The sequence below is a fragment of the Apus apus genome, chromosome 10, assembly GCF_020740795.1.
Source record: "Apus apus isolate bApuApu2 chromosome 10, bApuApu2.pri.cur, whole genome shotgun sequence".
Lineage (NCBI taxonomy): Eukaryota > Metazoa > Chordata > Aves > Apodiformes > Apodidae > Apus > Apus apus.
This window is the reverse complement of record NC_067291.1, coordinates 9387213-9403861: the sequence shown is the minus strand read 5'-3', so window position 1 is coordinate 9403861 and position 16649 is coordinate 9387213. Positions and strand designations below refer to the sequence as shown.

The 16649-nt window shown below is 41.0% G+C and overlaps 1 protein-coding gene across 1 annotated transcript in view; it reads right to left on the bottom strand.

Annotated features, from left to right (window-relative positions):
* Positions 1–4283: 4283 nt before the first annotated feature.
* TMOD2 (tropomodulin 2) overlaps positions 4284–16649 on the bottom strand; it is a 31400-nt gene continuing 19034 nt past the window's right edge. The window contains exons 4-10 of the mRNA XM_051628181.1: positions 15896–16018; positions 14043–14126; positions 11316–11446; positions 10579–10686; positions 10180–10323; positions 9718–9862; positions 4284–7699 (exon numbers count right to left, since the gene is read on the bottom strand). Coding sequence (XP_051484141.1) covers positions 7665–7699; positions 9718–9862; positions 10180–10323; positions 10579–10686; positions 11316–11446; positions 14043–14126; positions 15896–16018 — 770 coding nt within the window. The 3' untranslated portion in view covers positions 4284–7664. The remainder of the gene's footprint in view (positions 7700–9717; positions 9863–10179; positions 10324–10578; positions 10687–11315; positions 11447–14042; positions 14127–15895; positions 16019–16649) is intronic.

The following is a 16649-nucleotide window of genomic DNA, read 5'->3' as shown; positions in this document are numbered from 1 at the left end:
GAGTGTTTGAAAGCTTCAGAAGAGTGAAGGGAATGTTTTTTTTTTTCATTTTCTCGGTACAAAAATAGAGTAGAAAATAGCTAGAAGATACTAAATAAAGCTCTCATTTTAATGAAAAAAAACTATACCAATGGAAGCAAATGCAGTTTTATTGGAATGTCATCACACACCTTTGTTTAAACCTTCAGTCTTATCAACAAAGTGATCTTCCAAACTCTACGAATCTCTAGTGCTAGAAGGGACTCCAGCTCTTGGCAGGTGGCATAACTGCTTATGTTACTGCTGGCTGGGTTTGTTGCAGCTGCTGAGCACTTATGTCCACTTATGACCATCACATTTCCATTTCTCTGTCAGGCACTCTTTTGGTTTTCTTCCACAAATGTATATATGAGATCAGTACTTGGCAAAAAAAGCATGGTAAGAGCAGCAACTTACATGTGAGGTAACTAGGTCCAGCTTCATAAGAAGTGCTCTTGACCTTATTCCATGCTCAGAAGAGATGTCAGAAACTTCAGTGTGGTGCATTTTACAAGCTGTCACAGGGGTTAACCTGGATCAACAAGTGCATTTGGAGTGTAAAGGTGGGGAGAGCTTAACTAGTGCTTTAATCAGCTGCCACAGAGCAGTTGCTTCTGAAATCCTAAAGGAGGTAATTTTGATGGGCTATCCTTATTTTCTAGTGAGCATGACACGTTTAAAGACACTTTTTTTTCCCCCTAAGCAGCCTGAAAGCACACAGAAAAAAAATACAGCAATGGAACAGAGCGGCTGTGCCGCCTAGTGGGGCCAGGCGGCTGCGGGGGGAGCCTTGCCAGCAGCTCCTGCTGCTGTGCCTTTTTCTTCTGTTCCTGAATGCAGAGTTAAGTGACCAGAAACAGATTTGACCTCTAAGCAACCTGCTTACTGTGGATTACAAACACCAGTTTGTGCAGTGTGCCAATGCTGCTGGAGTGCAAACTAAACAAGAATGCAAACACTCTGCTTCACCAGACATTTGTACCCAGTGACCTCTTTCTCCACCACCATCTGAAAGCTCCTGATGCTGATTTACACAGATGATGAGTATGTAATCTTTTAATGGACAAGTGGCAGAATTAATGATTCTCAGGTTTGGGGTGTTCTTTAAGTAGTGTTCACCTAAAAAGATTGAGAGTCCAGGCAGCTCCCAGGATACCTGTACCTGTGGTGGCAGCTGGGGAAAAAACAACTTGCAAGTATGAAATGCTGCTTTCAGAGTCTGTTCAATATTTTAGCAATGCAGTGATTATCAGAAAGGATCGAGTGAAACAATATATGCAATCTCTATCTGGCAGCCTTGTTTTTCCTCCCTTGCTCACTGAAAAAGCACCTAATGTCAGACTCAATGAAGTCAGGCAGCTGGCCATAAGAAACACAGACCCTCATTAAAGGAGGCCTCCCCTGCTTTTGTTTGTGCTCATCTGCTTTACTGGAATGGACAAGAAAAGCATGAATATTTTAAGCACTTTGCTGTTGCTGGGAACCAGCTGAACATAATTCTACTGTTTTCCCCTCCTCTTCCTCAAAAAGGAAACCTGAAATACCATTGACCATTGTGCTCCATTCAGATATAGACAAATATTTGGTTTAGCTGAAACAAATTAGAATGACAAATATTCCTTTGTGGTTGTTGATCTTAACGTGCAAATCCTGTCCTCTATTAAAATAGCTAAAATGTTGATGTGAGAGCTGCATGGGTTCCTGGTTGCTGTCCAGCATCCTCCCCCAGCAGAGTGCTCACCCAGTGGGTTCTCTCTCTTGCAGGAAGTGCTCTCCACAAGCTGCATTTGGATGCCAGTCTTCTGCAGGCTTGGCAGCAGCCTGACACTGGGCCCTGAGTGCAGAGCTCCTGGCTGCAGCTAGAGAAACATAGACTGATCAGAGCTACTGGAATGTGGCAGAAAATTCAGTTAGCTTGCACTTCTTTCATATTTACACTCTAGAGTTTCTGAATCAGTCAAAATTGAGATTTTAGCTTGGGGTAGATGCGCTGAGAGAACACAAGCAAGGGACCTTCTGTGCAGCAGCAGGAGATGGGTGGCCAGTGGTAAGTGCAGCTTGCTGCAGTGCAGGCTGTCACTCCATATCACACTCATGGGGTGACTGACCTGGCATTCCTTGTAGAAAATGAAGCACATGGGGTTTGCACTGCTGTTGCTTAGCCTTGAGAGGAGTGAACAGATTGGAATAGAAAAGACATGAAGATGTAAGCTCAGACTGTAACAGTAGTGTTAATCCTCTTCTTGTAACAGTTATTTTTCAGCTGTTTGCGCATGAAATTTTCATTCTGAAAAGAAACAGAAGCAAGACAAAAAGCCATTGCCTAAAATAAAAGTTGAGTGTGAAGGTGGCATACAGTATCTGTGTTCCTTGGCATATGTTGTATTCCTAGTCAATCTTCCAGGGGACTCCAACACAACCCCTGTGATGAAAAGGGACGCGGGACCAAAACCAGTCTTTGTGCCAAAAGCTATGAAGTATGTAGAAATAAAACCCTGTCTCAGAGACAGGAAATGATTGTGTGACCTTATGAGCTTCTCTGCAGCTGTTTTCCAATTCCCTTACAACTGAAGATCTGGGAATTGGGCTGCATAGTTCCCATGAGCACTCCCTCTGTTAGGCTCTGCAAATCCCAGAAGAACCACATACTGGGACACAGACCCATCCTCTTTTCTTTCACTGAGGTTTTCCTCATTTTATTTTTCTCATCTGTTTTGTGGCATTCAAAAGAGGAAACATAGAAAGGTACTGTGAGATGTCAGGATTAAAGTACTGACATAAGTAAAGGTTGTCATTAAATGGGTAGTGACTCTGTTTTGCTTCTTTGTGGGCAAACAGTGAACTTCCCTGGAACTGCAGAGAGCACATTTTTTGTGGGGAGATATTCAGAGGTTTCTTTTTAACTGTCCTTATGCTTGGGTAGTTTTGTGTATTTTGGAGGGTGTGTTAATGTGCAGCATAGGTCCTAAGGGTCAGCTTAACTGTTTCATTAGCTCAGTCTGTGCCTTCAGGCACTCCACAATGCACTTGATGCCCTTGAAGCTTAGAGCTGTGTACACCCGGGAAGAAATCTGTGTATGTTCTTAGTGTCAAATTCTAATATGAGGCCCCATGTGGAAAACTGCTGAGACACCGTGTGGAGAAAAGGGGGCAGGAAATACATGTCTCTCTATCTGATGTTCATGGAAAACTCATTTTGCAGGCTTCCTGAGAAGCTAGCTGAGGAGGGACAACAGTGATTTTATGCATAAAAGTGCACAGCATTGAATTGGATTCTAAACTTCACAAAATGGTGAAATCTCTTTTCCCTGAGTTAGTGATAAAGCAAACATGAAGTCTAGTCTCTGCAGCTCTAATGGCAGCAACTTTTTATAAATCACACTTTGCTTCAAAAAAGCAGCCTGTAGAGAGAATTTCAAGTATCTCTATTGTCATATAATTCAGAGCTGTAAAAATTGAAAACAGCTAAAGAAAAGATTAAGCATTGTAGAACAAGCATCCTGCTTTTCAGTTGTCTTCACTTGGTACTTATTTTTAGAGCCATGGTGCATGTTTAAAAAGATGATAGAAGAATGTTAGACATAAAATTTAGTCTTGGCATGAGAGACATGATTTTCAAAAGCATGTAAGGTCCCAAAAGGCAGTTGGACACTGGGGCCAGATTCATACATTCAGATTCTTATGGCATATTTAAGGACAGAAACTTGTCTATCTAAACTTATATTGTAGCTGGTGAGAGCTGGTAACTGCTGAAAATACCATGAGTTTTCATGTGCAGCTTTAGAGGTCTAGATATGCATCACAGAAATCTGATCCAAAGTACCTCGTGACACATTCTGGAAATGGGAGTTTTCAATTTTCTATTTATTTCCTTTAGAGAAAACTGCATCTCTTGTGTCTTCCTCTGAGAAGCTGAGTTTCACAAGTGTTTGAGTTGGGCTGCAGGAAAGTACAAGGGTGATGTTCAAGAGTGCAAGGCATGGGCAGGTATGATGAACTTGCTTTAAATCTGGAAGTCTATTTAACCTGGGAGGAGAATCCAGGTTTTTCTGCTCTTAATCCTGGTTCTGAGCACCCAACCATCATACACAAAGCTCTAGTCCAGTGCATGTAATGTGGGGGAAACAAAAGGTGAAACTTAGCAGATAATCCAGATGAGTAAAAGCTGCAAGGGCCACAGTGGAGAAAGCTGCTTAATCTGATGTCAGAGCATCAAGGGAGCCTTGATTCAAGGCATAAACCCATGAGAAATTGCAAAAGCCAAATCCTGTATGAAGATTTATTTAGAAAAACCACAAGCTGGGGAGTCACTGTTACATAGCGTGGTAATTCCCTTCCTCTTGAGTAATATGCACCCCTCTGCACATGCAATTACTTTTGTTTCAGAAATAACATCTTTGAGTTATACATGTACACATATGGTCCTTAGTGCACACTACAATTCACACTTATGTTAGGACACACACAAAGTTGAGCTTTTCCATGAAAAAAACTGTATAAAAATACAAACCAAACTGAAGCTGTCAACACGAGAAGCAATGTGCAAAAATACAGTTACTCTTGAATGTTTGCTTAAGAAAAAAGGACTCTTCTGTCCATGTTCCCCATTCAGCATTGAGTATGCCAGATGTTGCTTGATAGTAGCATTTAAAATAACTATTCACATCCTGTGCCCCCCCCTTCTTGTTAGTTGCAGAGATTTTTAAGCAGCTAAATAATTCTGTATTAATATGAAAATCTGTTGTCAGGCATCACCATCATGTGCTGCTGTTGCATCCAACAGATCTTTATACTGTTGCAGTGTTTGACTTGTGATGCTCAGGGCTAGGTGACAACCATGCCCCTGTGTGGAGCGCACAGAAGAGGCAGGACAAAGATGTCCTTGGTCACTGAGCCCTGTAGTAGGAGCTGGCAGCAGCTGCCTGGAGAAAATGGCCAGGGGATTAGGGGTTCTCCTTGCACGTGCTGGAAGGAGCCTCCAAGGTCCCTGCCATGGGGTGCACAGCTCCAGGCTCTGACTGCTAGTGTGGTGGGGCTGGTGGTTGAGATTATACTCTTGAGTGCCTGAGGAATCCTCTCTTCAGAGGAAATGTCTGTGCAAAGAGTGTGGCAGACGAAGGGACAGAGCCCACAGGGCCTTCCCCAGCCAGGTACCTTGGTCCATGGTGCAAACTCTAGCTGACATGAATGGCCCCTGACTATATAACCACTTGTGTGGCCCTGAGCAAAGCTATACAGGGTGACATGCTGAAGACATCATGAAGCAGCCAGAACAATCCATCCTTGTAAAACTGCTGCATGCAAATACCAACACTTCAAATGGCAATTAAGACTAGAAATGGATTGCACTTGTTTCCCTTAAACATGTGTGTACTGCCCTTTCAAAAAAAGTAACCAATAAAATCTTCAAAATTTATTTTAAAAAAAAGACTGGTAGTTTGGATTCCCTTAGTTGTATTAAAGGAAAAGAAGAAAACGGGCTGTGTGATTCTAATCACTGAAGTTTATCAGCAATCACAGTCTTTTGGTTCTGGGCATGAGGATTCTTTCTACTCATGAGGCTTGATGCTGCAAAGCCCAATATACCCCTGGTAGCCCATATGTTTTTTTTAAGCACTGTTTGTTTAAGCCCATACAGAATTATGACTGTGTTATGGAGGTTTATTTTATAGGATATCAACATTTTTCACAGCAAATGCTGCATGGATCTAGGGGAAATCTCAGCAAGACTTCCCTGGGTGTTGGGTTTTTTTACTTGTAAATCAAAGATTTTGGCCTTATTTTGAGGAATGGAAATGAGGTGGAAATTGCAGAGACTGGGAGATCTCCAGGGAAGTAAACTGCAGATTCTGCATTTCAGATCCCAGCTTAGCAGACCACTTCAGCAAACTATTTTAAGTGGGGTATAAGTGTACATTATTTGGTTTGGACCCCAGTATGAAGACCAGTGTCCAACAGGAAGCATGTTGCCTTGGACCTACTCATTTCCATTGTAAAAGGCACAGGGGGGGGGTTTCATCCTGTTAGCTTGCACTCTAGCTCTGGTCACAAAAGCATCACTCAGGAAAGTATGTCAAATGTACCAACTGGTATGTGACTTCCAGTGTTGTCCTATCACCTGGGTGAAGGAAGCAGTGCTTCATCCTTGGTGTCCTGAAGACCTGGAGATGCTTCTGTTCCCTGGGTAGCAGCGCTTGCCCCGGGTTAATTTCTGCAGCTTTCTGTGAGCATTGGTATGTGTGACTCACCTTCCCCTGATCTGCCCTGGCTCTCACAGCATGCCTAGTGTAACCTCAGTGACCCTCTGGCTCTTAGTCAGAGACAACACTTGGCAGTGATAAAGCAGTAGTAGAGAATAGCTTTACACTGTAAAATACACAAAACATCAGACTGAATTCTTACTAAAATTTTGATGTAGTTGAGCGTTGGAGTTAGCAGCTGCTTCATGGGTGTTTTCCACTGGGTTAAGATTCTCTCCACCATCTGAGTTAAGGCCTGGCTTTAGAAAAGTGTTTGTGCATGTGCTTACATCTGCCCTTACTCAGCTAAGCACTAACATGGACACCTAAGTGCCTTGTGATACAGGGACATACCTGAACTGGAGCTTATAAAGTCATGTAGCTGTCACAACTACCTTTTTAATGTTGTGGGATTTTTGTTGTGGGTTTTTTTTTTCCCTGGTGGCACAGCTGCTCTTCTGGATTAACTGTTTAACCTTTACCTAAAAGGTCCTGAGAACAGTTCTATAATACTAACAAATGTACATAAATACCAGAAATAAAAAAGTCAAACACATGGCTCAAAGCAAAACAAATATTGCTCAGAATACTTGTTTAGGTTAATAGCTGTAAACTGTGCATTCTAGTAGCAAAATAAAATTTGTTGGCCTAGAAAAAAACCCAAAGCATTTGAAGTCTAGGATCGGCAGCACTAATATTACTTTACAACAAGGAGTAAGGATAACAAATTGTAATATTGCAAAATGATTCACCTAAACATAAGCTTATGTAAACAAGTAGGATTTGACAATATTTGTGTCTAGGCATGATCCTGTACTTGGACCTGGATGGGTGGAGACCCAAGAAGGTAGAAGGGTGCTGCTGCTATGTGGCTCCAGCTGCCCAGATCCTTCTGCAGGAAAGAGGCTCAAGGGTGTGATCCTGCAAACCTGTACTGGCCTTACTAGTTCTACTCCTAGGAGCATCTGTTGCAGGATTTGGTTCAGCAGGACTATACACATAAGTAATGATTATTTACAAACATAAGGCATTGCAGAACTTTGACTCTACAACTTCTGTTTTCGGCAGAGAATCCCTTATCCTTATTTTAGCATATCAAAAAGTGTCTAAAGTAGGGGTCAGAGTCACTATATGCTCAGTAACACAGTTAAGATTCTGCGTCTTGGCTTCAGATACTGCAAAACATTTTTCAGGAAAATCAAACCAGCTGTAACTCTCTCTTGTAAAAATTAAATTAACTGTGAAAGTTCAAAATGAACAGGCTGTTTTCAAGGTTAAAAGGTGACATCAACAGAAATGAGCAACTCCCACTGCAATGGTTTTCCAGTGCCTTCCCTTCTGACCAGTGAAGAATCTGAGATTGCAGCTGGTGGCCTCCAATCTTGCCTTGCCTCCTCTGTGCTGTGGTTACTGCCGTTCTCCTTCCACCCGCTTTTTACGAACTAGACCAAGAAAACAAGAAAAGAGCAGTCACTACTGCTTTCTTCAGAGTGTCAGGGCTTTTCTCACTGGCACACTCCTGTTGGAGTAATGTGAACAAGAAGGAAGGAGCTTCTAAGAAACACTCAGCAGGATTGTCTCCATAAATGCTGTAATTAAAAGGTCTTAGTGCTAAACAAAACAATTGTAGCTAAACTGCACTTTGCCATACCATCAACTAGTTTCACCAAGTGTTCATATTGATACTTTTCCTATAGAAAAGGTTTGAGATGATGAAGAAATCACCATTTCCAGTGCCTCCTGCAAATGGCTCCATGGTTTTTTAAAAGCCACTGTGTTCCACCTAAGTCAATTCTGGTCTGCATGGTAGTGATCTAGATTATTTAAGCATTGGACATAAAAAAATTAACTCTTGCCATTACACAAATGTATTACTATAGGTAAGCAACAACCAATATCCTTTTAGAAAATAATTTGAAGTTCTCTTAAGTACTGATATCAGTGAGTACTGGCAACAAGGAAAACATCAGATTGGACCTTAAATTATCTGTTTAAATTTGCATGCTCTGATTTCATCAGCCATCTGATAGAAAGTTAATTAACTCTCGATTCTTATTAGAAACCAGGTATGTTGATGCTGCCATTTAACAAGGCAGAATGATTAGCTTTGTGTTGTGGGCAGGATGATTTTGACAAGTAGCCACATGTGAATTTTTACAGCACTTAGGATGCACTACAGCAGGTCGAGTTGGGCAGCATTTGCTACTCCATACCCTAATAAAAACATATTGAGTCTTCTCTGACTTTGCCAGATAAGATTAGTGAGGTTCTCCTGTTTGTGTGTTATATCAATCTATCATGTCCTGTTTCTGATATTGAACTGCTGAGGTACAGAACAAAAGCAGTAAAACTGGATGAATTAATGATTTCAATACAGAAAGCCAAAGGCTGTTTAGAAAGTCAGTAACAACATATTACTACAAACATCCCAGTACTTTACTATCCAGAGGTTTATTTCATAGTGCTTTCTTGGAAAATAGGCTGCATTTTTCCAAAGCCTGCAGTGTAACATCAGTCATTTGTGTGTCTACTTTCAGTGTTGTTACTTCATTTATTTTATTGAATTATTTCAGGTATTCTGTCCTACTAAATCTTGAGCAAAACTATACAAAACAAAAGCAGTAAAATTAATACTAGGTACAGGACATGTCTAATGGTAACTACTTAAATAATGGAAAAAAGGTGTTTTTTCTTTTGTGGGATACTTCAAGTACCATTCTGGGACACTAATACTTTCAGGACCAATAGTATATAATTGGAATACCTAGGTTGTGCTAAAAATTAAAACTGAAAAGAAAGCATGTGTGAAAGAAATAGGTCCTAGCTCAACTTTTATCTTAGTTCTCACAAAGAGAACCCAAGCTGAAGCCAGCAAAGGCATCAAGATTTGATGCCCTGTTTTGAAATAGAATTGATTAAAACCACAATGTTTTTCCTTATTTTATTGTTGGTTTTTTCCTTCTTAATGTAAACTACTCCTGCATCATCTTCTGATGTGTACTGAGCACACAGGGCAGAGCATGTCACACTCAGGTAAACCTTGCAAAGCTTTGTTCTCTTTGCCTGGATTTGGTCATGCAGGTAGGAAAATCTTTTTTTGTTCCTCTGGGCAGGCTTGGTCTGTCATGGGCAGGGCTTTGGTGTTCACTGAACAAACAGAATGGGTTTGGGTTTCTACTTTCTGGCCAGAACAAATGAAAGGGCAGCTGGAAAACCAGGGTGCTTAATGGAAAAGGCTGAAGTAACTCTCCTTTCTGGAAGTGGGAGAAGAAGAATAGTGGCTCCTAGTTACAGGAAGAACTTTGCTGTTGTCTACTGTGGAGCTATGCATCACCTCTCACATCAGATTGAATATTGAATGAGCTACAATTCAATCTTAGGTGCAGTCAGCAAGAGTTGTCTAGGAAGGTCAGGGCTAGCTCACATAAACAAATGATGAGGAGCTGTAATAGCATCTTACCCAAATCATTGTTTTTAGTGATAGCTGCTGCAACCCTGGTTCTTGGACCTTGCTTTGTGAACTGGTATCCAAACTTCAGAATCTTGGAGTTCTCCTCCAGCATCTTGGCAATCTCCATTTCTACAGCTGTCCCCAGCTGCTGCCTCTGTTGGTGATGTGGTGAAATGAAGAAATGAAAATATTTTTTCATATGAGAGAGAAATAAGTGGTTATATCTCAGTACTGTGCTGCAAAATACAGAGAATCTCATCCCTGGAGATTTTGCTCCAGGTTTTATATTTGGCTTTGACCTGTTCTGTTTTGACATTATCCACTGTTAGTTTGCATGGGCACGGGACATGAGCTGCAGAATGATTGAGCCACAGAGGCTGCCTTGACTTTGCCAGAGCCTTCTAGGATAACCCTCTGGGAATCCATACAGAAAGGAAACAAAAGTGGACTCACTCAATGCTCTCTCTTTACCTGGTTGTCAATTTTAATCTCTGTCAGGGATTCATTCTCTTTCAGTGCATCAATCAGTGCCAAGATACCCGTCCCAGTGATGAAGTTAGATTCTACGTTCAGACTCTTCAGTGTTTTGTTCACTTTCAACATATCTGCAAATGCCTGAGGGATCAAAAAGAGGGAATATGAGATAATGTCTCAAGAGTTTCAGGGAACAACAGGGAATCTGCAAACCATAGCTAAATACCTACAAAGAAATAAAATAGGCTTAGAACGACATAGAGGTAGATTGGAAGAGATTACACATCTGCTTTGCACAGTCACAGGGAAATTCTGCAAGGGAAAATGAATGCAAGCTAAAGCAGACACAGACCTACTTAAAAACTTATTTTTCCTCCAACCAGTGTTAAAACTTACAATAGCTACAGGGTCATTGCTTCGAGTAGCTGCAAGGCTGAATGTCTTCACATGTGTGTTGCTTTCCAAAGCTTTTGCAAATTCCTTCAGTGTTGGAATAGGAATATTCTACATTAAGGAAACAAAGCCATTAATTAGCTAGACACATTGCTAGGCACTGATTTTAATTATTATCAAACTGGTTAATAGTCTAAGCAAATTAATAGTCTAAACAGTCTAAGCAATGTAAACATCTGCAATGCTTTTAAGAGTATCTCAGAAAGCATCCTCTGCTTATAGTGGCCTTCAGAGAGCTGTGGAGGCCTGTGCTAAGATGCCATGTCAGCACTGCCTCTAACTGGGTCAGGCCAACACAAGCACGTGACTGATCTCTGAGCTACTTTCCTATTTTGCTGCTGGATGTTCAGTCTCTGCCAGCTCCTCCTGTGCTTGCGTGTGTGGGCTAATTGCATTTGGCCATGATGATTATATAGTGCCCAGGAGATCTTGCTTTACAATCTGCTAAAGAAAGGCAGGCAGAGGGAGTCACCCCTTGGGCTATTCTATTAATTGGCATCTAATTCAATATGAGGCATTGATGACCTTGGAGCCTCCACAGCAGTTCCCTCCACACCCCTTTCCTGTGTGTCCTGCTTTTCCTGAACAGTTGAGACAAAATTTGAAGATAAAAGGCAAGGGCTTGGGAAACATTTTAATAAACTCTCCTATGATTGCATAAATGAAACCACAGCATCTACCTTTATGTTATTGAGATTAATTTCTGTGAGACTAGGATCATTTGCTTTTATCCTCTGTAAACTTGCTTCCACGTTGGTCGGATTAGGTGGCTCCTCAAAGATAGGCTTGACCTTTTCACCTTTCACCACATCTGCAACACAAGATCTCATGAGATGTTGATGTGAGGAACAGGCATCATCATTAAGTCTGGCTTTTCAATTCCCATTTAGGTCTGTGCTGTAGCATTCAAGAAAAGTTTCATATAAACCAGGAGACTTGGAAACAGGAGAATTAGCCTCGTTGTCCCTGCCATGCCCTTGTCACCTTCTGTGCACCCAGAAGCATGTGGAGGCTGTGGTCACAGTGGCTGGGCAGTATCCTCACAGGCAAATTCCTCTGTTCTGAACAGAAGTCCCAGTACAATTAATTTGAGCCAAAGCAGCTTTAAAGCCTATTGTCTAGGATGTAACATAGACAAGAGCCACTTTTTCTAACACCTGTAAAGGAAGATGTGCTCATTACTTGCCTATTACATTAGTGTGAAGATGTCACTGCACCTATTTATAGACTCTGCTAACTTAAACATGATCAGAAGGCCCCTCAGTTTCCTTCTCTAGGCTGATGCTATCTGCCTTACTATAAATTCAATTAGCTCTCATAAAATTGCAACATCTGCACTTTCTAAAAAATAAAGTTATCAAACCATGAAAAGCAGGTCTGTCTGCCAGCACCAATATTTATGAAGTCTTTGAGTATTAGTGTTCCAAAGAGAGAGTTTTTAATGTTGGCAGCTATGAGCTATAAATATTCTTAGAGATGCATAAAAATCACAGCTTAGAACACAATTAGTGCTTCTAATTCCCACGCACATAGTTGTGGAGATTAATTTATATGTCCTGGCCACCCAAGCCACTAGAGGCAAGAAAGGAATGTTACTGGCCACAAATATGTTTAAACCCTTTTATTTCATGTTGCAGGCAGTGAGTTTCTCTGAAGGCTTGTGCTCAAGTCTCAATGTACTGTTCATTTATGTTCAGTGCAATGGGTAAAGCTCATGACACATCATGGGCAAAAAGGAAAATGTTTTTTTTAGAAATCATACTCCTAGTAGAGATGAAATCATACACAAGCCTTCAGCTGGTGTCCACTCTGCTCCCTTTTACCCTGAACTGTTTTGAAACTAGTTTCCTGAGAGACCTCACATACACCTGAATAACACTCCAGCCTTCGTAGAGGGTAGGAAATTGAAAACTACTGGTAAAATGCATCTAGATAATTCATCCTATCTTGGATGCAAGGATGGAAAGTAAATTAAAAACAGCAAAGCATTTTTTGCAGTCATGGCAACACTGACAAACTGGGACTTACACCCTGTCCTCAGGTTAGGCATCACAGTATACTCAGTCTAGAGTTAAAGTATTTTTCACTTTCTACTTGTTTTATCTTGTTTCTTTAATAATGGTGCTGTTTTTCCACATTGGTGGACAACTTTTGAGATATTTCCCTCTTTTACTGAAGCATTTTACTTGGCTAAGGAAAGGTATTGCTTTTGGACCAAATAATAAAGTGATGTGACCATGATTTTCTGGGTCTTAAGTCTGTGATTGGAGCATAGTTGAGCTGACTCACGTAGCTGAAATTTTGACTCGGTACAACAAACATATCTGAAATCTGTGTGGATTAGTAGCACATGCAGTTGCCTGTTATGAGATAGATGGCAGCTTGAACAGAGCCCTGCTGAAGAGGCTTGCAGAACAGTCTTAATCCTGAGAAAAATGAAGTGACAGTGTCCTGTGTATTTTCCCACCTCCCCTTTAGTTAAGAGGGGTGGCAATTTAAGTCCTTCGTACAGAGAGCTGCTGTTCTCATGACTTTACAAGAACAAAACACTTTTTGATTACTACCTGCCTAGAAAGAAGCATTCCACAATTTTGTCTTTAGAACCAAAATTTAGCCCAGGTGATACCCCAGAGCTTGGAGGTGGTGAGCTCTGGATCAAAGTTTGGCAGCTCTTAAGAAAAACTTGGAATTCAGGTGTACCCAGTTCTCCCTGCATCCAGCCTCCTGTCAGTTCCTGAGCTAAGATCTGATTCACCAAAGGTCTCTTTGTTTAGTGCAGACACATCTGGATTTGTTTATAGTAACTACAGCTGCTTCTGCTGGGGAATTTCCTGAACAATTACACTTCCCATGTACGTAAGGAGCCACGTAACAGACAATGTTTAAACATGCTGCCACAGGACTGAGGTGGAGGTGGTAGATCAGAGAGAACAGCTGGGGCAGGAGCACATCCATGCAGTCTTTGCCTCCCTGTGAGTGCAGCTTGACGTGACTGCTTGGAGATGTGAACTCTGCCAGGGATTGTGTCACCTTGTGTCACCTTCAAGCCCCATGGTTGTGAGTTGGGGTGAGATGGCCACCTCTTGGCTATAGTTCACTGTTTTCTGCCTGCTGCCTAAACTGTAGTGGAATTAAAATACATATTTCTTGGGTTCTTAAATACTCCCACCCTTTCAATTACCTCTGCAGAGCCAGACAGGAAAACAAAGCTCCTTAGGAATGATTTATTTGCATAGTGCTGTTGCCATAGATAATGAATTTTAAGATTGAATTTACTATAAAGAACTCCTACTCATGATTAATTAGATCAGTCAAGGTAAGGCCCAGTTCGAGCAATACACCCAACTCATAGGTGTACAAGTTCCCTAAGATGACACATAGGAAGCAGATTTCTGTTTTGGACTTACTTCTCACAGTTCCTTTTCCATCTTTACTGCGGGCTCCTTCATCAAATTTTGGGTTGTTGACCATGTTGTGCACTCCAAGGACAGCTGAAGCGTATAAACAGGTTACAATGTTAACGACAGGAACAATGACTAGAAAAATAGCTGCTACAAATTCTAGTCTAGTTCCGCAAACAAAACCCCTTTATAAAATGCTATCTCTGAGCTTGCTTGGAGGGAGAGCTTTTAGGGGTCTAAATATTTGAGATACAGACATTTTTCATGTAAGTTTTTGAACAACTGAATCAATGTAATATGCATATCCCAGAAATGCCAGCTGGAACGAACTGCTGTGGGTCACCTTGTCCAGCTTCACCCTCTAGCAGGAGTGTTGCCAACATTAACCAGGTCAGCTATGGCTTTGTCCAGCTGGATTCTGGAAATATCCAGTGATGGAAGTCTCACAATTTCTTTGGGGAGCCTGTCTCAGTGCTGTGCTCCTAATGATATTTTTTTACCCTAATATACAACATCAGCCTCTTATTGCTCCTTGTGTTGCTTGGCATATTACACAAGAATTTAACTATGTGTGGTTATGTTAATAAATTGGCATTCACACTGGAGTTCCTTGTAGAAGCATGTGAATGCTAACATGCTTGGAAAGAAAAAATGTATTACAGGACTTTAAAAGAAATAGTGAGGATGTAAACTATTATGAGAGAAAATACAAAAGAAACCAAAACTCTGTAAAAGAAGCTGCAGGCAAAGTTATATTTTGTGCAGATGAACTTCTGTAGTGTCAGAGAATAAATTGTGCTTGGACTTAATTCTTTAGGATAATGGATGAAATAAAAGTTAATTTAATGTAGATTTTTACTTTCATTATCAAGCTTTTCTTATGGAAAATACTCACTGTTCTGTAAGCAAATGACTCTCTATTTAGTCTCTAATAGTCAGAACTATTCAGCAGTAGGTTTGCTACTTGCTGTTATTCATTGGACTTTGATACCCACAGATTCTATCATGAATGGCTGGACACCAACAAGAGCTGAGCAAAACCTGAAACTTCATTCCATGAACTTACTGAGAAGTCCTGGCTCCGCTATAATCCTGTGATACACCACATTTCACTTGGAGCTAAGATTAATGCATCCAGAAATGTTTAGTGTAGCCAGGAAGTACAGAAGATAGTCTGTACATCCTTTAACAGGGCAATATAGTAGCTGAAGTTTTGAGTTTAACATTGATCTAACCCAGATTCAGATTAATATGCTGAAATATTATATTTAGATTTTCCTAATAAGAAACAAAAATATAATTTATAGGGTAGAGACCCAAAAAGATAGACCATGGACCTCAGAAAGCCCAGGGAAAGGACAGAGCTGGGTGGAAAAGGTAGGCAATGTCAGTAATTCCATAGGGAGGTCTCAACACTGGGTTTAGCATAGTCTTAGGATGACCCATTAACATTTATCTTACCAGCCTTGGCTGGTTTTCTTTTAGTAATTCAGATTATGACCTTTTAGTAGCATAAGCATATGAGATATCCATGATAAAAACTGCTCAAAAATCACAGGCTGTGACCTCTGCTACAGTGCAAACACAGCCTGCATCTACCCCTCCTTCCCCCAAATCACATTAGCTGGTTCATCTTCTCCCCTTGCTGGCCACATCTCTTTGAGGTAGGTGAGAGAAGTCTACAATGCAGCAGCTATTGAGTCATTCTTGAAGTCCCCATGTGTGGCCCACAGGTTGGCCACCTGTCTGTAGAATGAAACAGCAGGTACTTGAGAGATGATCATGAGACACTCCTGGTGGCAGGTCTAGCCAGATAAGAACTGGATGTGTAGGGGGATCATACTTATATATTCTCTAACCTGCAAGGTCATAGAGCTCTGTATCTGAAGCACTGGCCAGGGCTTCTTCTAGTTCTGGATCCAGGGTCACTTTCTCTTCTGTACGGGTTTCTATGGGCTTTTCTTTAGGGATAAATATTTTTCCTAAGAGAAAAAAAAAAAAAAGCCAGAGTGAGTAATAATTTATTGGAACAACTGCTCCCCTCTTGGCAGTGGGGACATAGGTCCTGCTTGGAAATATATCAAGTGCATGTTTTCCTCTTTCTTACTTGATGCTGTACTCCACACCAGGATTTTAAGAAGAGTCTAAAAATAAAAGGTGCAGATTTCTGCTATGTGTTGGTGATTGTTAATATGGAAGCAAATTTCCTAAGATAAATCCCTAGGAGCAGCCACAGCTGGGATTTTTCTGAATATCCCATGGCCTTAAATAAGCAGAATCAGATCTACACAAAAATCTTGTAGAAGTTTCATCTTTATATTTAAATCAGGCACCAGAAGCAGTTAAAACCATCCTACTACAAGGACCTTCCAGTTTACCCAATTCCATGCAAAAGCCTAAAAGCTCAACACACTTGCTCTCTTCTAGTAACTCAGTTTCATTCCCAGCCCCTCCAGCAGTATTACCCTCTATGTCTCCTGATGACCATTCATATAATTAGCTTTTTTCCTGATCTTCTGTGTTGGCCTGGAAAGCCTGAAGTAAACCAAACTGAACTACATGTTTCCAAAGAAAGACTCCTGACCTATTTGTCTCTCCTTGTATGTTACATGA